This window comes from Prionailurus bengalensis, chromosome B4, assembly GCF_016509475.1.
Source record: "Prionailurus bengalensis isolate Pbe53 chromosome B4, Fcat_Pben_1.1_paternal_pri, whole genome shotgun sequence".
NCBI lineage: Eukaryota > Metazoa > Chordata > Mammalia > Carnivora > Felidae > Prionailurus > Prionailurus bengalensis.
Genome location: NC_057358.1, coordinates 25,600,312 through 25,625,058, shown reverse-complemented (window position 1 = coordinate 25,625,058; position 24,747 = coordinate 25,600,312). Strand labels below are relative to the sequence as shown.

General features: G+C 36.2%; 1 protein-coding gene across 3 annotated transcripts in view; it reads left to right on the top strand.

The window, feature by feature from the left end:
* The window catches only part of ODAD2 (outer dynein arm docking complex subunit 2), a 178,349-nt gene that overhangs the window by 83,477 nt on the left and 70,125 nt on the right, over nucleotides 1-24,747 (top strand). For all 3 annotated transcript variants that reach the window (XM_043564861.1, XM_043564862.1, XM_043564863.1), the window contains one exon: nucleotides 13,031-13,145. In XM_043564861.1, coding sequence (XP_043420796.1) covers nucleotides 13,031-13,145 — 115 coding nt within the window. The remainder of the gene's footprint in view (nucleotides 1-13,030; nucleotides 13,146-24,747) is intronic.

Genomic DNA, 24,747 nt, shown 5'->3' with positions numbered 1-24,747 from the left:
AAAGATAAATTATACGTCTTTAATAAATATGGTACTATTTAGGTTTTCCATGTCTTCTTGGGTCAGTTTTGGTAATTTGTGTTTCTCAATGAATATATTTGTTTTCATTTAAGTTTAGTTAATTGGCACAAAGTTATTTATAAATGTCCTTGTATTATTTTTATCATTTTATCACTTGTAGTTTCTGTAATGATACTAATTTGTGTTCTCTCTCTCCATGTGTCTCTTTTTTGATCAGTCTGAAGCAGCTCATGGTCCATCTTTTAATAACATGTGAACTAAAAGTGGTTTTTACATTTTTAAATATTTACAAAGCAAAAACAAAACAAAGAATATGAAACAGAGATCATATGTTGCCTACAAAGCCTAAAATATCCACTGTCTCTTTATATAAAAAGTTATCAACCCTTGCTCTAGTGGTTTATCAGTATTATTCATCTTTTTATTTTTTTTATTTATTTTCTTATCTCAGGTTTAAGTTTTTGCTGCTTTTTCTGTTCCCTTGAAGTAAACGTTGTGATATTATAGGTCAATTCTTTTGCCAATATGAGTATTTAAAGCTATATATTTTCCTCTAACTACTATTTCAGCTCATCTCATAAATATTCTGTTTTCTTTTTATTCAGCTCACAATATTTCATTAATTTCTTTGTGATTTCTCTCTTTGGCCCAGGGGTTATTTACAAGTGTTGCTTAATTTCTATTAATTTGGTATTGATTTCTAGTTTAAAACTGTCAGAGACTATATTCTCTGAGATTTTAACTTTTTCATATTCAGCTTTATAAACCTGGACATGTGGTCCGTTTTTGTAAATATTTTATTTGAGCAGGGGAAAAATGTGTATTCTGTAGTTGTTGTGTGTCGTGTGTTTAAGATGATGAGGTCAGATTGGTTGTGTGTTTTTCAGTCTCCTATATCTTTATACATTTTTTCCTATACTATCAGCTCCTGAGAAAGGGGTGTTAAAACAGTCCACCACAGTTGTAGATTTATTTCTAGTTTTCCCTATATCTTTGTAGTTTCCTCCATTAGTAGTAAGAAACTGATTCACATCTGTACTTATTAGACCCAGCTCCCCGTATATAACCATGTTCACCCCTATCACGTCCCCTTTGCAGATGCCGTGCTCACCCTGCTTTAGTTCTGATTCAACCTCTGAACTGCCCAGGCTCCTGTGTGCTCTCTTTATGCTATTCAGGCTCTGGTCCCCCATGCTGGGCCACCTTCCTCTTGTATGTCTTCACTGCTCACCCTCTGTCAGTCTCTGATTTCCCATGGCAGGCTGCTCTACTGTGTTGTTACCCTCCTCACCCTGTTCAGGGTTATTTATCATTACACAACAGGCTGATTCTCAGGGGTGCTATCCTTCTGCTAGAGTCTGTCTTCCCACATTGAGTTGTACCCCTAGAGAATGTTCTGATCACGTTAGGACTGGATACCCCATGCCTGATTTACACTACACTTAGAGATTCCCTCTTCATCTTCTTGGGCTCTAACACCCCATGCGGGGCCACTAAAGCACTTTTACCTTCTACCGAGGGTGCCTACATGGTTCTGCCCCACATAATGATTTTGGGGCTGAGTTACTCAGGAGGCAGAGGGAAGGGGCTTTACCATTCCTTTTGAAGGATAGTTTTACTTGGTTTGGAAAAATAGCTGTTTTTCTTCTAGTACATTATAAATGCCATTCTCTTGTCTTTTTGCTTTTATTGTTTCCTGTGAAAGGTCAGCTTTTGTTTTTATTATATTTCCCTATACCTGATGTATCTTTTTTCTGTAGCTGGTTTTAAAATCGTCTCCTTATCTTTGGATTTCAGCTGTTTGATTACAATATGCTTCAGGGTGGTTTTCTTTGTATTTATTCTGTTTAGGTTTCACTGAGCTTCTCAGAGCTGTGGATTAATGTCTTCCATAGATTTTAGAAAGACCTCAGTCATTGTCTTCACAAGTATTCTTGGTCTTATTCTCTCTCCTTTTCCTGAAACTCCAATTGCACACATATTTCATGTAATAATACTCCACAGACATTGGACTCTGTTTTTTTTTTCATATTTTCTCCTTCATTTTCATTTTTTCTCATTTCTCCTTTTATTTTATTTAAGTTCACAGATTCATTTCTCTGCTATTTCCAGTTTGCTATTAAGCCCAACTAATAAATACTTCATTCTTATGCTGCAGTTTTCAAGTCTAGCATTTCTGTTTGTTTTTTTGTTTTGTTTTTTAATAGTTTTGTGTCTCTGGCTGCAGAATTTTCTTTCTTCTGAACCCAATTATAAACATTTTTGAAAAGTACATAATCTTAGTCAAATTATATAAATGACTCTTAATTAGGAAATGACAAATTATTTTATGCAATTAAAGGATGTGCATTTGGTAGGTTATTGTTCAGTCACTAGCGCTCACACCCATACTATTAAAAACAAACAAGTAATTGTGCAGGTATGGAGAGATTAACGGAATACAATAGATACACTAAATATATATTTATATCTATATCACTATATATCAATATAACTACATATCAAAATTTAAGGTATTATGACTGATATGAGGTGATGGATCATTGTGGTTTTGACTGGCATTTTCCCCTGATGATTAATGATGTTGAGTATCTTTACTTGTGTCTCTTGGCCCATCTGAATGTCTTCTTTGGAAAAATGCCTATTCAGGTACTGTACCTATTTTTAATCAGATTATTTGTGGGGCTTTGTTGGGTATTGAGTTGTATTTCTTTGAATATTTTGGATATTAACCCTTTATCAGATGTACTTTCATTTAGTAGGTTGTCTTTTTGTGTTGTTGGTTTCCTTTGCTGTATGAAAGTTTTTTGGTTTAATGTAGTCCCAATAGTTCATTTTTGCTTTTGTTTCCCTTGCTTTGGAGACTGAACTACTATACTTAAAACCTTTTTAATTATTTTTCATTTTTAATTAATTTAGGTTATTATCATAGAGTGACCATAAAAAAAAACACTGGATCCCTACTTCCTTCTTATAGAAAATTCAGATGATTAACAGATTTAAGTATAAACAAAGTAAGTTATAAGAGAACAGAAGAAACATTCAGTTTTATTATCTTGTAGTATGGATGGCTATTCTAAGCATAAGTTAAAGGTCAAAATCATAAAAGAAATATTTGATAGATTTAATTACATAGGATTTTAAATCCTGAGGAAGAGTGCAAAGAGAGAGAGAGAGAAGAAAAATCTCCTTTGCTTCCACTGGAAATTACCATTACAGTAACTCCTTATTCAACAAATTAGTAATTAAAGGGAAAGGATTAAACATTTGTTCTGCCTTTCTATAGGGTAACTAAGTCCCCGGTTGATGAGAGGAAGCTCTTCTTTGTAAAAGAATGTCAGTTAATAAATAGAGTAGACAGAATTTTAAAAAATCACTGTAACTCCCAATAAAATAATTCTTTTTGGCAAGGATAATTAATGGATGCTGAAACTTTAAGGTAGTGAAAATGTTCTTGGGACAGGACCTTCTCAGAGTGACAAAGTGTCACCACACAGATTGTTACTTAATGAAAATGGAAACATACGTCTTTATAATGAAGATATATGGTGGTTATAAGTGTAGTTAAACCACCAAACTTGGCATCACTAAGAGTGGAACACTTGGCATTATGAGCCTCTCAGTGTGTTGTGCAGTGTGAGGTACATGGTATCACCCATGATGTATTCTGCCAAAAATATGTAATTTGAATCAAACTCAGATTTTAGTTCTAGTTTCCTGTTCGTAGAAAACACAGAGAAGAGAGGAGAAATTTAATGACACCTTGAGGAAGACAAACACATTGTGAGACTTGATCTCTTTAAAGAGTCAGTGCCATAAAGGTGTTCTAGAATAAAAGAGACTTTTAGACATATCAGAAATACAGTGCATGATCCTTGTTTGAAACTAGGTTTTGTTTATAAAGCTCTAAAGGAGGTTTTCAGAGCATTTAGAAATATTTGAATCTGAACTGGATATTTGGTTATATTAGGGAACTAATTTTAACTTTCTCAAATGCAACAGTGGTACAATGATAGTGTAAAAGATTGCACTTTGTTTTAAAAGATGAAAATTTGAAAATTTTAGTTGTGATTTGATGTGATATCTCTTGTTTGCAAATGGTTTATAAAAATGAACACACATTTATATTGATAGATGACACAAACATGTTAGGTTTTGAAAGTTGTGTTATTGGTATTTATTTTACCATTAAAACTCTAAGTATGTTTGATATTTTGCAGTTAATGGCAAAATCAAGATAGTAGCTAATGCTGGTGACTGGTATTCTTATGATCGGTAGATGTGGAATCAAATTGACATAACTTTTATGGAGAACAGTCTTTTATGTATTAAGAATTAAAATATATAGGGGCACCTGGGTGGCTTAGTCGGTTGGGCGTCCGACTTCGGCTCAGGTCATGATCTCGCGGTCCGTGAGTTCGAGCCCCGCGTCAGGCTCTGTGCTGACAGCTCAGAGCCTGGAGCCTGTTTCTGATTCTGTGTCTCCCTCTCTCTCTCTGACCTTCCCCCATTCATGCTCTGTCTCTCTGTCTCAAAAATGAATAAACGTTAAAAAAATTAAAAAAATTAAAATATACAGAATCTTTACTGAGCAGTTCCATTTCTCAGTATTTTTGTCCTTAGCTGATAAACAGTGCATTGCAAAAGGATGCAGGGATGGCGTTTGCAATGTTACTTCTATTCCATTATTATGCAAAACCAGAAAGAACCTAACTTCAATTAGTAAAGGACAGTTAAATATATTACGGTGCATCAATACAGCAATACTATCTAGTCATTAAAAATGATTAATATAAATCCATATTCATTGACTTAGAGGTTCCATTACATATACTGAGTTTAAAAGGTGGATTATAAAACAGAAGGGGTAGTGAGGGGAATAGGTGTCTTGTCATTGTGGTGACCATAAATACTAACATTTGCGTTGGTCCATTTTGCTGTTTTGAGCAAACCATACCTCAGCTGTTTTTAAATTTTTTTTAACGTTTATTTATTTTTGAGACAGAGAGAGACAAAGCATGAACGGGGGAGGGTCAGAGAGAGGGAGACACAGAATCCAAAACAGGCTCCAGGCTCTGAGCAGTCAGCACAGAGCCCGACGCAGGGCTCAAACTCATAGACCGTGAGATCATGACCTGAGCCGAAGTCAGACGCTTAACCGACTCAGCCACCCAGGAGCCCCTCCTCAGCTGTTTTTAATGAAGTCATCTAGATCATGTGCATTTTTTTACAGAGAAGAAAGAAAAGATAAATTATGTCTTATTTGCTTATACAACCAACATTTACTGAGTTGGTTAGGCACTCTACTTCTGTTTTCTCATTGTGTAGTACAAGTGTTGAAGTAGATGTTCTCTAGGATCCAACACTAATATCTGATTAATGTAATGATGACTGAGTAACATTCATTTAATGTTTACTGAAAATGACTAGTTCTCCAAGCCAGGGACTGCACCAGGTACCAGAATACCCTTCCCATAGCCCCATCCCAGCTTCCCTCACCACCGCAGGGTTGCTGCCACATGTCACTATCACATGGACACTCTCCTTGCACCCTCCACTTCCATCCCACCACACCTGTCTGTTTCATTTTTCTCCAGTCACTTTTCAACATTTCACACAATATGCAGATTATTTCTTTTCTATTGTATGTGTTTTCCCAAAAGAATATTAGCTCCATAGAGCAGGGATTTGTTGGCTTTCAAGGTGGAAAATTCCCCCATGCCTCAAAAATTGCCAGGCACCTGCAGGCACTCTCTTGATATTTACCGTAAGAATTATTTTTTTTCTAAGAAGATGTTTCTAAAACTTTTCTGATCATATTGTTTACACAACTATAAAAGGGTAGACTATCATCCTGTATTACCAGGGCCAAGAAATTCTGGGACATACCCTTTCCTGAGGCTGTCACATTCACTACTTTTCTTCAAATTTGATCTCACATAGAATTTTTCAAATAATAGAGATATAAAAACCCTGAGAATCTGTAGAAAAGAGTACAGTTCTTTTCTAATTACAGCTTTTCACAGGGTTATTTAATTCTGTCATCCCTTTCATGTTTCCATTTTTATTATTGCCAAGTTGGTTTCAAAACCTATGGATTTCAGTTGCATCCTTTCATGTGGTATAAGAATATCGTGTTCTCCTTAGGCTAACCACATTTAGCAGAAGTCGTTGTCATGTATTAGTATTTATCAGTGTAATTTTCAGTGAAAATTGTGAAATTTTTAGAAATCATGAAAAATTATGGTTTCAAACTAGTTTCATTGGCATTGTCAGAAAGAAACTCTACAACCTTGGCATTGCCTACCATGTGGGCACAGACTCTTCACTTTTGTTCATATATGTGTCCTCAATGGGCGGGCAAGCCAGCCAGACTTCTTAACAGTCTTAGCAAATGTTATGATAACAACAACAACAACAGCAAAATTAAGAAACGTAACAAGCAGCTACATCATTTTTGGCTTGTTTGGATTTAATAGCCAGAATATGAATATGTATTCATCTTTCATCTTTCTAGAACTGTTTTTCTTCCAGCCACACAGTTTGACTTCTATGATGAAGTTGAAGATTTTGGGTTTTTTTTAAATCATTATTTTTTTTTTTACAGATAGTTATTTATTTAATTAAGTGAGCTCTATACCCAACATGAGGCTTGAACTCAAGACCCTGAGATCAAGAGCTGGGTGCTCTCCCAACTGAGCCAGCCAGGCACCCCGTGAAGTTGAAGATTTTGAAAACACAAGTCAGTTTTGTGTTTATAATGTCAAAGAATTAATGTAAAATTCAATTGATAACAAAAATGGGAAGAGTTTACATACTACTAGAAATGAATCAGAGCAAGATGCTAATGAGATTTAAAAACTATACAAAAGGATATAGACCCATCGCAATGGACAGTGGTGTAAATTAATGCTACCTATAAGACCACCATTGTATATGCAAAAAAACAATAAAGTTATAAAGAAATTCTATGAAAATGTACTTTCAACTGAAGTCAATTTCAAATGAAAACTTACTCTGGAGGTTAGATTTAGAACTTGGACAGGTACTTTGCAAGAATGAGGTTAAAAATGAATGTATTTGTGTTGGGAGAGATTTTTGATTCGTTGCACATAGACTGTCTTGTTTCAGGTCCGTTTGACCAATATTTCACTGGCTGTGGTAAGTATGCCTGAAGCATAGTGCATGATTCCTGCTGTCAAGGAAATTACACAATAATTATAATAATGGGGAGGGAAGTATAGACACATCACTACAAGGCAAAGCACTGTGTCATGAATACCAGAAAGGGGGAGAGCAAAACTCAAAAGAGGCTTAAGGAGGGAGAAGCCAGAGCATTTGTGGGAGAGGTTTTGTTATAGACCTTAGAAGATGGGTTATTACAGCAAAAGATGGGGATGGCATAGGGAAAGGCTTATAGCTGAGAACATTTCTGTAGCCTGTGAGTAAACTATTGTCTCCCCTTTGTGTTCATATGGAACCCCATGCACACATGTATTGTAGCATTTATTATAATTGATTATAATGGTTTCTTTATCTCTCTCATTAGACCGTACTTTCCTGAAGGACAGTTACAATCCTCAAAATTTGCAGATGCTGTATTTGTGAGTTCATATCCCTGCTGAAATTTATTTGTAACGCCCAGAGCAATACTTAACAGCCCTTTCGCATGTGCAGAGCAGGGAAAAATCTGAGTCACCTCATGCAGCTGTCCAGCTGATGCTGAACAAAGCCAGGCTCTGCCTTCTTGTTTCAGCTTTCATACTATAAACAAGTGTCCTTTTTTACAGCCTTTATAGTGCCACATTTTCACACTTCTGTGTTTTGAGTCGGTTATTTTGCTGTTTCAAATGGCCCCTAAGCAGAGTGCTGAAGAGCTATCCAGTCTGATGTTCCCAAGTGCAAGAAGGTTGTGATGTGCCTTACAGACAAAATATGTGTTAGGTAGGAATTGCTCAGGATGAACTGCAGTGCTGCTGGCCATAGGTGGGTCCAGTGTTAATGAATCAACAGTATATATTAAATAAGGTGCTTTACATAGACACACACATAAAACATGGTTATAGATTGATCTGTTGATAAATATGTTCTGACCAAACGCTGTCAGGAAGAAAATTTTGTGTTTCCCCCAAGACCAGTGGTTCAGTATTTACTAATCTCCCGTTTTTAGTGACTTTATAGAACATAAATACCCCATGTATTGAGAATTAACTGTATCTGTTATTTCTGTATGCTGAGCACTTAGTGTTTAGTAGATGGCCCAAGAGTTTATGAGCAAATGCCTGAATATAGGGAATTGGGAGGAATAAATCAGCTCATTGGAAATGTTAAAGACTGAGTTCAGGAGTCAGGGTTTTTTTTAATTTAAATTTTATTTAGTTAACATACAGTGCAATACTGGTTTCAGGTATAGAATTCAGTGATTCATTACTTATGTAAACACTCAGTGCTCATCACAACAAGTGCCCTCCTTAGTACCCATCACCCATTTAGCCCATCTGCCACCCACCTCCCCTCACCAACCCTGTTTTTTCTCTATCATTAAGAGTTTCTTGTGGTTTGTTTCCCTCTCTCCTCTCCCCTTCCCCCCATACGTTCATCTGTTTTATTTCTTAAATTCCAAATATTAGTGAAATCATAGGGTATTTGTCTTTCTCTGATTTACTTACTTCGCTTAGCATAATACATTTTAGCTCCGTCCACGTCATTACAAATAGTAAGATATTCTTTTTGATGGTTGAATAATATTCCAGTGTGTGGGGGGGTACATCTTCTTTATCCTTTCATCAATTGATGAACATTTGGGCTCTCTACATAGTTTGGCTATTGTAGATAACGCTGCTATAAACATTGGGGTGCATGTACCCCTTCAAATCTATATTTCTGTATTCTTTGGTTAAATACCTAGTAGTGCAATTTCTGGATCATAGGGCAGTTCTATTTTTAGTTTCTTGAGGAACCTCCATACTCTTCTCCAGAGTGGCTGTACCAGTTTGCATTCCCACCAGCAGTGCAAGAGGATTCCCCTCTCTCCACATCCTTGCCAACAAATGTTGTTTCTTGTGTTGTTAATTTTAGCCATCCTAACAGGTGGTATCCCATCATGGTTTTGATTTGGTTTTTTTTCCTGATAATGAGTGATGTTGAGCATCTTTTCTTGTGTCTTTTGGCCATCTGGATATCTTATCTGCAAAAGTGTCTGTTCATGTCTTCAGCCTATTTCTTAACTGGGCTATTTGCTTTTTGGGTGTTGAGTTTGATCAGTTCTTTAGAGAGTTTGGATACCAACCCTTCATCACATATGTCACCTTGCAAATATATTTTCCCTTGGTAGGCTACCTTTTACTTTTGTTGATTGTTTACTTTGCTGTGCAGAAACTTTTTATCTTGAGGTCCCAATAGTTCATGTTTGCTTTTGTTTCCCTTGCCTTTGGTCACATGTCTAGTAAGAATTACTGTGGCCAAGGTCAGAGATGTTGCTGCCTCCATTCTCCTCTAGGATTTTGATGGTTTCCTGTATCACATTTAGGTCTTTCATCCATTTTGAATTTTTTTTTTTTTAAATTTTTTTTCAACGTTTTTTATTTATTTTGGGGACAGAGAGAGACAGAGCATGAACGGGGGAGGGTCAGAGAGAGAGGGAGACACAGAACCGGAAACAGGCTCCAGGCTCTGAGCCATCAGCCCAGAGCCCGACGCGGGGCTCGAACTCACAGCCGCAAGATCGTGACCTGGCTGAAGTCGGACGCTTAACCGACTGCGCCACCCAGGCGCCCCTTGAATTTTTTTTTTGTATATGATATAAGAGTGGTCCAGTTTCAGTCTTCTGCATGTCTCCATCTAGTTTTCCTAGCACCATTTGTTGAAGAGACTGTCTTTTTTGCATTGGATATTCTTTCCTGCTTTGTCAAAATTAGTTGACCACAGGGGCGCCTGGGTGGCTCAGTCGGTTAAACGTCCGACTTCAGCTCAGGTCATGATCTCGTGGTCCGTGAGTTTGAGCCCCGTGTCGGGCTCTGTGCTGACCGCTCAGAGCCTGGAGCCTGTTTCAGATTCTGTGTCTCCCTCTCTCTCTGACCCTCCCCCATTCATGCTCTGTCTCTCTCTGTCTCAAAAATAAATAAACGTTAAAAAAAAATTTTTAAAAAAAGATTAGTTGACCACATAGTTGTGGGTCCATTTCTGGGTTCTCTATTCTGTTCTATTGATCTATGTGTCTGTTTTTGTTCCAGTACCATACTGTCTGATGAGTATAGCTTTGTAATATAGCTTGAAGTCTGGAATCCTGATGCCTCCAGTTTTGTTTTTCTTTTTCAGGGCTGCTTTGGCAATTCAGGGTCTTTTGTGGTTCTATACAAATTTTAGGATTGTTTGTTCTAGCTCTGTGAAAGATGCTGGTGGTATTTTGATAGGGATTGCATTAAATGTGTAGATTGCTTTGGGTAGTATGCACATTTTGACTATGTTCTTCCAGTCCATGAACATGGAATGCTTGTTCATTTTTCTGTGTCCTCTTCAGTTTCTTTCATAAGTCTTCTATAGTTTTCAGAGTATAGGCCTTTCACCTCTTTAGTTAGGTTTATTCCTAGGTATCTTATTGGTTTTGGTGAGGAATCAAGATTTTACTACCATACGGGCAATAGGAAACCATTGCAAAGTTTCTCCTGGGAGTACACACATTTATTGAATATGCTAGGTGGTGTGATGGACAGAATGAATATCCCTGGGGCCCTGCTCTCCAGGAGCTATTACAGAAGCTCCAGAAGCTCCCTTAGGAAGATTAATGTCAGAGGAATTTATAGGCTGGATGGACCTGAGAGAAATTGAAGCCCCCAAATCAAGGGTGCAACTACAATAGCCATCCTGATGTGAGGTGGTAAAGACCAGAATTAGGGTGTTGGCAGGAGGAGCAGGGACGTAAGGGGCAGATACTTGGGTTATCGTGAAGTAAAAGTCATCAGTAAATAACTTGAAACAGAGAATAAGGAAAATGGAAAGGACAAAGTCAAACCCTGAAGTTTGCTACCCCCTGACTTTGTTAGCTCCTATATTTACAAATGTGATTCAATCATGTTTTCCTCATCTAAGGTTATTATTCTGTGCTGTGCTGAGTCTTTTAAGGCATCAGTTAATGGGGTCACAATCCTCAGCCCTTACAACTACAGCAGCCACTGAGTTGCCTAAGGCTTCAGGTAATGGTTGGGGACAATAGATCTAGCTTTACAATTAATAGTGAATTTTAATAGTTAATTGTGAAATTTTGCCTGGGGGGCCCACACTGAATCCCTCCTTTAAGAAAACCTGGGGATGCATGGGATGCTCAGTCAGTTGGGCGTCCGACTTCGACTCAGGTCATGATCTCACAATGAGTTCAAGCCGCACATCAGGCTCTCTGCTGTCACTGTCAGTACAGAGCCTGCTTCGGACCCTCTGTCTCCCTCCCTCTCTGCCCGTCCCCTGCTCCATGAGCCCTCTCTCAAAAATAAATAAACATTAAAAAAAAACCTGGAAAGGTGTGTCATGCAAATGACTTGTGCTGTATGTCAAGTTATGTCCAGCACTGTACAGTTAAATATTACTAATGCAAGTTTTACTGCTACATTTACAAGAGGGCAGGACAGACCTATCGTTCATTGAGAAATTGCATGTGAATAAATACAGAGACCCAAGGATCAGCAACAATTATGCTTTCAGTGGTATATGTAAAGCAGTAAGATTGTTTAACTTTGTAAAGTAAATCTTTCATTGTGAAGTGCTCAGTCTCTTTACATTTTCCATCAGTTGAGAAATCAAACTTTTTCCGTCAGCAGAAAACTGACAGCTATTGACAGAAAGCTTTAGGTTTAGAAAGCTGAAGTTAAACTTTGTGTTAAAATACTTTCTCAATGTGCATTTTTCTTACTACAAGTCATTCTCTAAGGAGGCAATTTATGTCTTACTATAAGCTACTTGCATTAACAATTATTTTATAAGGTTATGCAAAACTGATCTCATACTTGGACCCTTTGGAGTGATACATTTTTCCCCCTGGCAAACTCATCTCAGATAATCAAGAAATGTAGTCGTCTTTATGTCAACTTTCAAAAAAGAATTTGAATGGCATTCTAAGCTGGTAGTATTTATTCTGTCTGGGGCTAAATACTACATGTGTTTAACTAAACTTGAGATTAAAAATCAAAGGAGTTTTGATGTTTTTTTATCTTTTTTCATCTGCGTTGAGTTTAACGTATCTTTCCGAACAAAGCCATGTTTGTCGAGGATATTAAGTTTTGTTTGGCCACCTTCTCAACTGCGAGTACTCAATGGACCTTAATGCAAGGTTATGCTCCCTGGACTGATTGATATATAAACAGAAGACAGATGGTGTAGAGATGACTCTGATGATAATTCATTTTTCAGCTAGTCATGAAGATATTTTGATTACAGTGTGTTTAAGTAATTATAACACAGTCTGCAATGTTAGTCTTGCTGGGAAGGAACCACATGGAAAACAAGTTACGTGTTATCCGTGCCTAACAAAGGGTGCACTGTGGTGTAATGATTTTAATTCCTAATGCTAGATTAGGACTGGAGGAGTTTAAAATATGTCATACGGTAAGGTAAGTCAATTAAACATAGACCAAATAAAAAAGGTAACTTCACAGTTTTGAGGCATAAATATTTGTTTTGGAAAGTATATAGATGTTACTATATGAAAGAAACCAGTATTTTGACATTTAGGTAACAGTCTGTGTACTGCTAATTAAAAAATTACATGGCTTGATTTTGAGTTTATGTGAATCATAATTATCACGGAGCTTGCTTTCTGTGTCATGAATTTAAAACTGAAATCCACACTGACAGTTCAGCAGCATGTTATATTCCTGCTATTGTTAAACTTTTGGGGAAAAAAATCTAAGCAAAATGTTAAAAGGAGAAAAGTAGAGTTGTGTGGATAGAAAGGCCATTTAAGTTTTCATTTTCAGATATTAATTAAAATTTATGCTTCTGTTTTTGGCTTCACAAATAGGATAATTGATCGCTTAGATGGAGTTCGTTTGTTGTGGTCCCTCCTGAAGAATCCTCACCCGGAAGTGAAGGCCAGTGCAGCATGGGCCCTCTGTCCCTGCATCCAAAACACTAAGGTAAGAACAGACTGCAAATCAGCCCATTCGAAAATATCTAATACTGTATTGAATAATGTCATCACAGGTCACTAGTTACTTTCAACTTAATTTTGGTCCAACTTATCTGGTAGAAAAGTACTGAATGTTTGTGGCATATGAGCAATGCCTTTTCCTGGTTAGTTTTTAAATGCCAAATCAAACTAGGCTTAGGTGGCAGTGCTTACCAACTTCTGCCTGGCTGGTGCAATTGAAACAGGTACCCCAGGGGCACTGGGTGGCTCAGGTAAGTGTCCGACTTCAGCTCAGGTCATGATCTCACAGCTTGTGGGTTCGAGCCCCGCATCGGGCGCTGTGCTGACCACTCAGAGCTTGGAGCTGCTTCAAATTCTGTGTCTCCCTCTCTCTCTGCTCCTCCCCCACTCTGTCTCTCTCTCAAAAATAAATAAACGTTAACAAAGAAAAAGAAAAAGGTACCCCAGGTAAAATCAAGGGGAAGAAAAGTTGACTGTTCTTATCTCTTGGGTGATAAGAAAATTGCCTGTGTTTACCTGCTACTTTAAGAAGCATAAAATTGCTTCTATCTTATTTATATAGCCTGAAATATGACAGTGAAAGATCACTAAGTTCTTTGTTACCTTGAAAAAGTCAAATAATTTCATGAATTCCACTTTTCTTAGCTGTCAGTAAATACTGGATATAAAGCCCAAAAATAAAATTTTTACAAGACAAAAAAAAAAAAAAAGACTGAAAGTTTCTGAAGTCTTTTAGCTCTTCATTTATAAATTTTATTATTTTCTTTAAAGATCCCTTTTCAGCCTATTTCTATTATCTTAAATTTTTTTCTATAGATTTGGAGATTGCCTTTTCAGTTCCTGGTTGCTAGAGATGTTTTTCTCTGTTGAACATTTTTATCTAAAGGATTTTATTCCTGTAATAAATCTAACGTGACTCTGAATATCATCCTAAATATTTGTGACTAGCAATAATCTTTTGTAAAAAGTGAATTGTGGTGTGTACTAATAATAGAAGGAGACCTGTTACAAACTGGTCAATAGAACTGTTTTTTTTATAGCAAGGACATAAAAATAAGAACACCTCAAGTGTCAACCTACAGGAAAATGGACAACAGGATGATACTATGGTCATACTGTATCATACAGAGCAGCAGTAGAAAAGGAATGTATTTCAGTAATGGATTCATCAATATCAGCACACCTCATAAACATATTGCACAAAAAAAAACCAACTTTCAGAAGTAGATACACAATGTAATTCCGATTCTATAAGGTCCAAAGAAAAATTTTAAATGCAGAATTTAAATACCGTTTAAGGAGCAAGGAAGAACCTACTGAGGAAATACCACTACCTATCTTTGAAGGATATCCTTATCAGTTACCTGAGCTAATCAGCCCAGTCCTTCACTTATAAATATGAACAACTAAGGATCACCAAATATTTAAGGAAGACTAATGGTACTTAAGACAAACCAGTACTAAAAAGCAGAGTTAACTTCAGAGGAAACAGAGATAATGTAAGGAACAGACTATAACATGAAATTTTAAAAATTTATATCCTCAGAATGAGCAAAAAATTTAGATCCTCAGAATGACCCAAGGGGAATAAATACCATACCTAAAAAGGCTGTTATTTAAAAAAAAGATACATTTATAGATTAACAAAGGCTTTTGGAAGTCTACTTCCATGTTTAAGTCTACTAAATAATAATGTAAAGTAAAAGTAAGAAGAAAATAGCACAAGAAAATACATGAAAGGAAAGAGAGCAGTGGAAGGCTAGAAAAAATCATCATAAAAAAAGGGAAGCATCTGTAAATCGAGGAGTTGAAGAAAGATTCTAGTCTTCAGTTTGAGAAGATGCACTTAGTGCCAAGCAGAAGATACAAAGAGAACTATCTATACCTAGACACAAATTCTAATACGGTGTTTCCAGAAATTAGAGGAAAGGAAAAAATTATATAAGAATAAGGATCACACCAGTATTAGACTCAAAGTTGTTCACAATAAATTGTAAAAGAAAATGGAACAAATCCTCTACTGTCTTTAGAGGAAGGTATTTTTATCCTGGAATTCTATATCCTATAAAAACTAGCATTCAGGTGAGTGTGGAGTAAGAACAGAATAAAGACATTTTTCTTTTAGAAATGTCAAGACTCAGGAAGCTTATTCTCCATAAACCTTCTCTGAAAAAATAAAAAACTGTAGACTATCTTCCAGCAAAACAAAAGACTCTAAGAAGGAGAATAACATTAGTTATAGAAACAATAATAAGCAAATAACTCACTGGAATTGAGTTAAATATAAGTTTGTGTTGATAATATGGCTTTCAAATTTTATAAAGTTTTTAAAAAAGAATTTCTTTAAAATAAAGAAATGACATAAACTAAAATAAAAGCAGACAGTATAATCACAGTAACAATCTGAATTTAAACTACCAGATGATTCCAAAAACATGTTACATAGTGTAAAGTAATAGGTAAACACATAATAAAGGTCTTTACTTTTCCTGGAGAAGGATGTTACAGATACTGGTTCATTCTCAATCATCATCAAAAATAAAATCTTATTTAAATATACAGTTTAATTTTGTTTCATCGATGAGAGGCCATTGTGTATATAGATACAAAATGAACATAGTGCTATTATTATGTGTAAATTGTGTCCTTTATTCTTGTGGATTTTTAACTCCAAATCTGCCTATTTATCTATCGCTAGCTGTAAAAAGACAAAGACATTCTGTAAGAGACATTTTAATATTTTAATTTTTATTATTCCTGCCTAGGATTTTTTTTTTTTAAGAAAAAGTGAGAGCAGGGGAGAGGCAGTGACAAAGGGAGAGTATCCCAAACCGGCTCTGCACTGTCAGTGTGGAGCCCGATGCAAGGCTCGAAGCCAAGAGTCAGATGCTCAACCAACTGAGCCAGCCAGGCACCCCCTGTCCAGGATATCTGTCCTGACTATCTGACTGGTCTCCTGTGCTAGCAACCTAAACTGAACCATAGTCAGACACAACCCAACATGTTTGTCTTTTAGCCCTTGGCCCCAGGGCCTACACTGGATCCAAGCCTCCGTAAAGAGTTCCTACTTGTTCACCTCTGTTGAATCTTAACCTGCCCTCTGCACATTCTCTACTGCTACTACCTTAGTGTCTTTGAATTTTTCTTAAGAAGAGGACACCTCGGCCCCCATCTTATCACTCCTGATAGAAAACAGACGCATGATCTCTGCTTGTTCACTACTCTTTTTTTTTTAATGTTTATTTTTGAGAGAGAAAGACAGAGTACAAGTGGGGGAGAGGCAGAGAGAGAGAGGGAGACACAGAATCCAAAGCAGGCTCCAGACTCTAAGCCTTCAGCACAGAGCCCGACGCGGAGCTCAAACTCACAACCTGTGAGATCATGACCTGAGCCAAAGTCAGACACTTAACCAACTGAGCCACCCAGGCGCCCCGATTGGTTCACTACTCTTACCAATAACTACACTCTTCTGTATGCATTATCATTTAGGTAACATGAACATTTGAAGAATTTTAAACAAGGAAGTGATGTGAGCATATTGGTTAATTAGAAAATATGAGTGGGTGACTAATTAGGCTATTGCAGTGGTTCAGGTGAAAGCAGTTAGAATCTGACCTAACACAGTGCCAATGTGGGCAAACAGAAAGAGTCAATATAAGAAATAATTGTGAAGTAGAATCAGAAATTGGTGTATGATTGGATGTTGGCTGCAAGAAGGAGATCAAGAGAGAGTTTGAGGGGTTTTTTGTTTGTTTTTATATTTTAACTTTGTCAACTAAGAACTAGTAACTTTAAAAACATGAGAACATGATTTGAGGAAAAGATGGCAGATTCGTTTTCATCTAGATAGAGATAGCCAGTCACTTGAGTATATGAATCTGGGTGTCTGGAGAAAACTCAGGACCAGAGATGGATGGATATGTGAGAATCATCAACATACAAGAGGTAGCTGAAGTCTGAAGGGTAGAGGACAGGCAGAGGGTGTGGAATAAGGGAAGAAGGGTAATGATGAAGAGGAGTCATAGAAGAAGACTAAGGAGTGATAGGTAATAATCAAGAGAGGGTTGGCGCCCCTGGGTGGCTCAGTCGGTTGAGCGTACGACTTTGGCTCAGGTCATGATCTCGCGGTTCATGAGTTCGAGCCCCTTGTCGGGCTCTGTGCTGACAGCTCAGAGCCTGGAGCCTGCTTCAGATTCTGTGTCCCCCTTTCTCTCCGCCCTACCCCTGCTTGTGCTCTGTCCCTGTCTTTCAAAAATGAATAAACATTAAAAAAAAAAGAGAGGGTGACAAGAAAGCCAAAAAAGGAAACAAATTCAAGAAAGGGGGGAGCATGTTCAATAATATCATTTGCCCCTAGGAGGTTATTTACCTTTGAAAACCAAATCAAGTATGAAAAAATATGAAAAAATAAGTGATCATTGTTCATAGACATTTTAATTGAGAACAGAGAATTTAAGTCAAATGGCAGTGGGGTAAGAAATAAGGGGAGAAATAGATGTAAAGATAATTAATAGTTCTTTCTAGAAGTTTAGCTGTTAAGAGAAGGAGACAGTATGAAGTTTAGAAGACACCTAAAGGAATGATTAGTATAGGAAAGGTATGAGAGGGAGGGAGAGGGTGTGTGTGTAGCAGATGTGGAAGGGAAGAAGGAGGAGAGGGAAGGGAAGGAGAAGGGAAGGGAAGGAAGAGGGAAGTGAAGGAAAGAAAGGGAAGGGAAGGAAAGGGAGGGAGGCATGAAGCAAGCAAGGAAGGAAAGCTCTCACTATTCCTTAATCTTATAAAGCATCATCACTGAATTCAGAAGTGAGAAAAATATCAAAAGAATCTGAATTAATACCCTTATGTGAATTTTAAAAAAATGAAGTCAGACTTTCCCTCATTGACAATAAGTAAAATTTGGCTGGTTATTTCAACAATGAAGACTGGTTTTCTGATTAGGTAATACAGAAGATATATCCATAAAGTAAATTAACTAAATATTCAGAGTCAAAATTTTGATGGCATATATGTAAGACAACATATCTTCTATGATTAAATTTATGATGAACATTTTTAGATATCAATTTGAAATAGATGAGGAGGATACATATGTTTTCAAAAATGTATTTGGATTTGTGAGCAAAAATTTTGAAGACTGTTGGTGTAGTATACTGGTTTTGGCCCTTGAAATGAGAAAGAAGGAAATTTAGAACATCTTTCCTCAAGAAAATAGCCCGATTTGCAAGCCTTTTTTCTTTTTGAAAAATCCTATTTTCTAGGATCAGAAAGTGAATGAATATTACCTGGGTCTCTTTCCTTGCATCTTTACAAAACAAAATTCATCTTCCCAAGGTAGAAGGATACCTCAGGGGTAGAGTATGAAAGAGGCCATGTGCTCAGAAAGGCAAAAGGAAGAAAGCACATTTATAATACTGAAAAAATAGCATCTCATAATTTATACATATACCAATCAAACCATGGTTTAAGACCACTCTGTCTAATAGAACTTTCTATGATGATCAAAATGTACTCTTCAAATATGGTAAGCATTAGCCGCCTGTGGTAATTGAGCACTTGAAATGTGACTAGTATGACTGAGAAACTGAGTTTTTAATTATATTAAGATTTAACTTCATTAAATCATTTAAATTAACCTTAATTAGCTTAAATTTAAATAGCCACATGTAGCTAGTGGCTGTTGTTTTGGATAGCCCAAGTCTGAGATATGCAAATAATGGAGGGTTGTTTTTTTAAGGCAACCCCTGCAAAGAGCTATAAACCTCAAGATTTACATGATTACCTATGGTTACATGCTTACTATGTAAAATATAGAAAGTAAATAAAAACAAGGAGCTTTATGAGTTTTTTTCCCACAATTTAAAAAAATGTTTTTTCATTAAAAACAAAAGCAAGGGAAAAATACTACCTGTAATTTCAGTACTCAGGGATAACCATCACTTAGTGTTAGATTGGGTTTTTTCTTTAACAATGGGTTGCAAATATCTCTCTTGTTCTCTATATATGTCTTTTCATACCCCTGTCTAATTCTTGGCTGTGTAGTATTTTGTTGTATGGCCATATCAAAATTTATTTATGCAATTAAATTTCCAATATTAAAGGAGAATGAGGTTAGTGAACAAAAAAAATGTTAGAGCTTTTCTAAAATGGTCTTTTCACATAGAGAGAGAAAATAAAGTTACCTCTGATCCACTGGTAGAAACCTGAGCATAGTTTCCCAGGGCTTAATCCATAGTTTCCATTAAATAGTTAAAAAGTATAGCCCCACAAAAAAAGACACCACAAAAAAAGAGAACAACAGGCCAATATCTCTTATGAATATAGATGTCAAAATCCACAATAAAATATTAGCAAACTGAATCCAACAATGAATTTTTAAAAACCATTCACCACAATCAAGTAGGATTTTTTTCTTGAGATGCAAGCATGGTTTAATATTTGCAAAACGATCCATGATATGTCACATGAATAAGAGAAAAGAAAAAACCGTATTATCATTTCAATAGATGCTTTTTTTGCATTCAACAAAGTACAATATCCATTCATGACACAAACCCTCTGCAAAGTAGGTCTAAAGGGAACAGGTCTCAACATTATAAAGGCCTTATATGAAAAACCCACAGCCAACATCATACTCAAAGGTGAAACACTGAGCACTTTTCCACTAAGGTCCAGAACAAGACAAGGATGTGCACTCTCACCACTTTTATTCAACATAGTACTGGAAGTCCTAGCCACAGCAAGTAGACCACATAAAGGAATAAAAGGCATCCAAGTATGTAAGGGAGAAGTAAAACTCTCACTGCTTGCAGATGACATGTTACTGTATAGAAAACTCTAAAGACTCCACCAAAAATTACTATAACCGATAAATGAATTCAGTAAGGTCGCAGAATACAAAATCTGTGTACAGAAATCTGTTGCATTCCTATGCACTAATGATGAAGCAGCAGAAAGTGAAATTAAGAAAACAATCCCATTTACAACATAATAAAATATTTAGGAATAAACTTAACCAAAGAGGTGAAAGACCTGTACTCTGAAAACTATAATACGCTAATGAAAGAAATTCAAGATGATGCAAAGAAATGGAAAGACATTCTATGCTTATGGGTTGGAAGAACAAATATTGTTAAAATGTCTATAGTATCCAAAGCAGTCTACACATTTAATGCAATCCCTATCAAAATACCAACCACATTTTTCACAGAGCTAGAATAAACAATCCTAAAATTTGTATGGAACCACAAAAGACCTTGAACAGCCAAAGCAATCTTGAAAAAGAAAAATAAAACTAGAGGTATCAAAATTCCAGATTTCAAGCTATATTACAAAGTGGTAGTAATTAAAACACTATGGTACTGGCACTAAAATAGATACATAGATCAATGGAATAGAACAGAAAACCCCAAAATAAACCCATGGACACAAGGTCAATTAATCTTTGATAAGGGAGGAATGAATATCCAATGGGAAAAAGACAGTCTCTTCAATGAATCGCTTTGGGAAAACTGGATAGCCACAAGCAAAAGAATGAAAACTGGACCACTTACTTTCACCATACACAAATATAAATTCAAAATGGATTAAAGAACCAAATGTGAGACAGGAAATCATAAAAGTTCTTGAAGAGAGCACAGGCAGTAATCTCTCTGACATTGGCTGTAGCAACATTTTTCTAGGTATATCTCCTGAGGCAAGGGAAATAAAAGCAAAAATAAACTATTGGGACCATCAGAATAAAAAGTTTCTGCACAGGAAGGAAACACTCAATAAAACTTAAAGGCAACCTATGAACTGGGAGAAGATATTTGCAAATGGCATCTCTGATAAAGGTTTAGTATCTAAAATATATAAAGAACTGATATAACTCAATACCCAAAAACCAATCCATTTAAAAAATGGGCAGAAGATATGGACATTTCTCTAAGACATACAAATGGCCAACAGACCCACGAAAAGATGCTCAACATCACTTATCATCAGGGAAATGAAAATCAAAACTATAAACAGATACCACCTCATACCTGTCAGAATGACTAAAATCAAAAACAGAAAACAGCAGTTGCTGGTGAGGATGTGGAGAAAAAGGAACCCTTTTGCACTGTGGGTGGGAATGCAAACTGGTACAGCCATTGTGGAAAACTTTATGAATGTTCCTCAAAAAATTAAAAATAGAACAACCTTAAAATCCAGAAATGAGATTACTAGGTATTTTCCCCTCAAAATACAAAAACATTAATTCAAAGGGATACATGCACCCCTATTTACAATAGCCAAACTATTGAAAACAGACCAAATGTCCATCGATAGATGAATGGATAAAGAAAATGTGGTAGATTTACACAATGTAATATTGTTCAGCCATAAAAAGAATAAAACCTTGCCATTTGCAACAAGGATGGAGCTAGACAGTATAATGCTTAGTGAAATAAGTGAATCAGGGAAAGACAGATGCCAATGATCTCACTCATAACTGGAATTTAAGAAATAAAACAAATGACCGAAGTAAAAATAGAGACAAACCAAGAAACAGACACTTCAGAACAAACTGATAATTACCGAAAAGGAGGTGGGGCGGGGGGATGGAGAAAATAGAGGATGGGGATTGAAGAGTACGCTTATCAGGATAAAAAATAAATAAATGAAATGATATGATGGGGATTGAGGAGAGCACTTGCTGTATGAGCACCAGGTGTTGAATCACTATATTTTGCACCTGAAACTAACATTACATTGTATGTTAAGTAACTGGAATTTAACACTGAATCGCTGTATTTTGGAAGTGTTGAATCACTATAATTTGCACCTGAAACTAACGTTACATTGTATGTTAAGTAACTGGAATTTAAATAAAAACTTAAAATCATTTCAAAAATAAACAAATAGATGATAACAAAAAACAGAAAAATAAGTAGTATGGCCCCATAGATGAATTTGTCCAGAGAGTTTCTACTTTAGTTAACACGGTCATCCCTAGAGATGTTTCCCTCTGGGACTCTCAACTCTTCATCCAGATTTATGTTGTAAAGCAGTTTGCATAGTACTTAGCTCTTTTCACACTAGACTGTCATTCTACTGTTTTCACCATAACCATCATTATTTATATGTGTAAACTATAGCCTTTCACATACATCATCTCAATTAACTGTGCAACCAATTATTTTTGCTTCTGAGGAGAAAGTCATCAGAGTATTTAATAACTTGCTCATGATCACATAACTAGAGGTACAGTATGAACCCCAGTTCTGCCCCCACATCCTGTGCTGTGGTTCCACCACAATACAGCTGCCACCCACATCAGCAAGCAAGTCTATACAGTTTTCATTTCATTTCCAAGAAGATTTTTCTGGGCGGTTCCTTTGTGAAGAAAAGCCCCAGAAAAATTGCTCCAGAAAATACGGGATTTCCCAAAAGTCTTAGGGCTGTTTTAAGCTTTGAGAACTTAAAAAATGTAGATACTGCAAGGTTTAAAAAATATATCATTTAGTATACCACTTTAGAGGGGTATTTTAAAAATATCTTTGGTGTGCCAAAGACATTTAAAAAAAATCTATGGTGGGTACCACTGATTATGTTGATAATGGGAGGCACTGTGCATGTGTGTGGACAGGGTATGGGGAACCTCAGTACCTTTTGCTCAGTTTTGCTATGAACATAAAACTGCTCTAAATAATAGAGTATGTTTAAAGAAAGAAGCTTTAAAAATCTCTTGAAATTTTCATTATTTAACTTTCTCTAAGTTTTAGAAACTTTGAAGTAAAATTCTACCTTTAGCGTTTTGTTTCCATCAGTATTTGCCATCTTCAGTGAGAGAAACTAAAAAGTTAAAATTTAAAAAAACGTGCTTTTCACAGGTCACCTGGGTGGCTCAGTCGGTTAGGCATCTGACTGGCTCAGGCCATGTTCTCATGATTGGTGAGTCGGAGCCCTGCATGGCGCTCTGTACTGACAGCTCGGAGCCTGGAGCCTGCTTCGGATTCTGTGTCTCCCATTCTCTCTCTCTGCCCCTGCCCTGCTCAGACCCTGCTCACACTCTGTCTCCCTCTTTCTCGAAAATAAATAAACATTTTAAAAAATTAAAAATTCACAAAAAAAGTGCTTTTCAAAAGTCACAAAAGAATTGAAAATGAAATGCATATCATCAAATTTTCAAATTTTGAAGCATTTATACTTCTGAAATACAGTATAAGCCGCACTAAGACATTTGGGTCTTGCTGTATCTATTTTACTAAGTTTTCGACAATGTTTTATATTTTATTGAGTAATCCTTTTCATGCTAAACCAATTTAATAATTCAAATCCATTAATTGTTGATCTCTTTGGTTTTTCAATGCTTATGTCAAAAATGAATCACAAATCAAGAATAGAAAAAGTTTTGTTTTGGTGTTGATCCCATTTTTAATCTATGACATAGTAACCTGAGGATTGAATCAGTTTTGGGTTTTTTTATGTTTCTTTTTGAGAGACGGAGAGAGTGCTCATGTGTGTGTGTGAGGTGGGGAGGGGCAGAGAGAGAGGGGGACAAAAGACCTGAAGTGGAGCCTATGCTGACAGCACAGAGGTGGATGTGGAGCTCGTGTTATCAGGAACCGCAAAATCATGACCTGAAACTAGCATTACATTTTATGTTAAGTAACTGGAATTTACTTGTTAAGTAACTTGGAATGCTGCTTAACTGACTGACCCACCCAGGCACCCCAGAATCCGTTGTTATCCCTGTTTCATCCATGTATTATACCCAAGCAGGTACAACATCTTCTATTACTTCCATTGGCTTCCTTGAAGTAAGTGTGAAAGACAGCCATTGCATATAAAATGATGCCTGAGAGGAGCATGTTGTAATATGAATAATTGGACTGGCTTTACACTTCTTAAGCATTTACATTTAAATTTTCATTTTGCCTTGAAGAGCTTTGTGACAATACATGCATATAATAAAATTAAAGGTTAAAATCAATATAATTAATATAATAGTAAAAGTTAGCAATGATTTAATTTAATCTCTAGGCATATCTTCACTATAACTTCATTAATTCAACATTATTTAGCACTGTTGGCCAAACCCTTTGGAGGTGCACATTACATTGTGTATGCCTTTTTAATATCATCGTAACAAAAATGTGCAACATTACTCAATTAAGTTTCCAGTGTTAAAATAGAGAATGAGGTTAAACAAAACAATTGAGCCTTTCTAGAATGTTCTTTCACATAGGGAGAGAAAATAAAGTTACCTCTGACCTATTGGTAGAAATTCATACACAGTACCCCAGGGAAGTGTTTTATAATTCACATTGCATCATAGGTTAAAGGGTAGTGTTTTCCTTGGTGGTATGAAAAATAATAGTGCATTTTATAATCAACTGCCTTTTTGGATTAGCTGAAATATTATGCATAAAGATACTTGTAAATGTCTGTATGCAAGGAGGTTATGTGTAGTTGGGACTTTTTTAGGGTCTCCTGTATTTGACGTCACCCTCGAAAACTTATCCCACTTGATTATATTCAATTTAGCATTTTCAAGTAGCAGTTTGGATATTCTGTTGTTTTTAGGTTTTCTAATAAGATTGTAAGTTCTGAAGGAAAGTAGA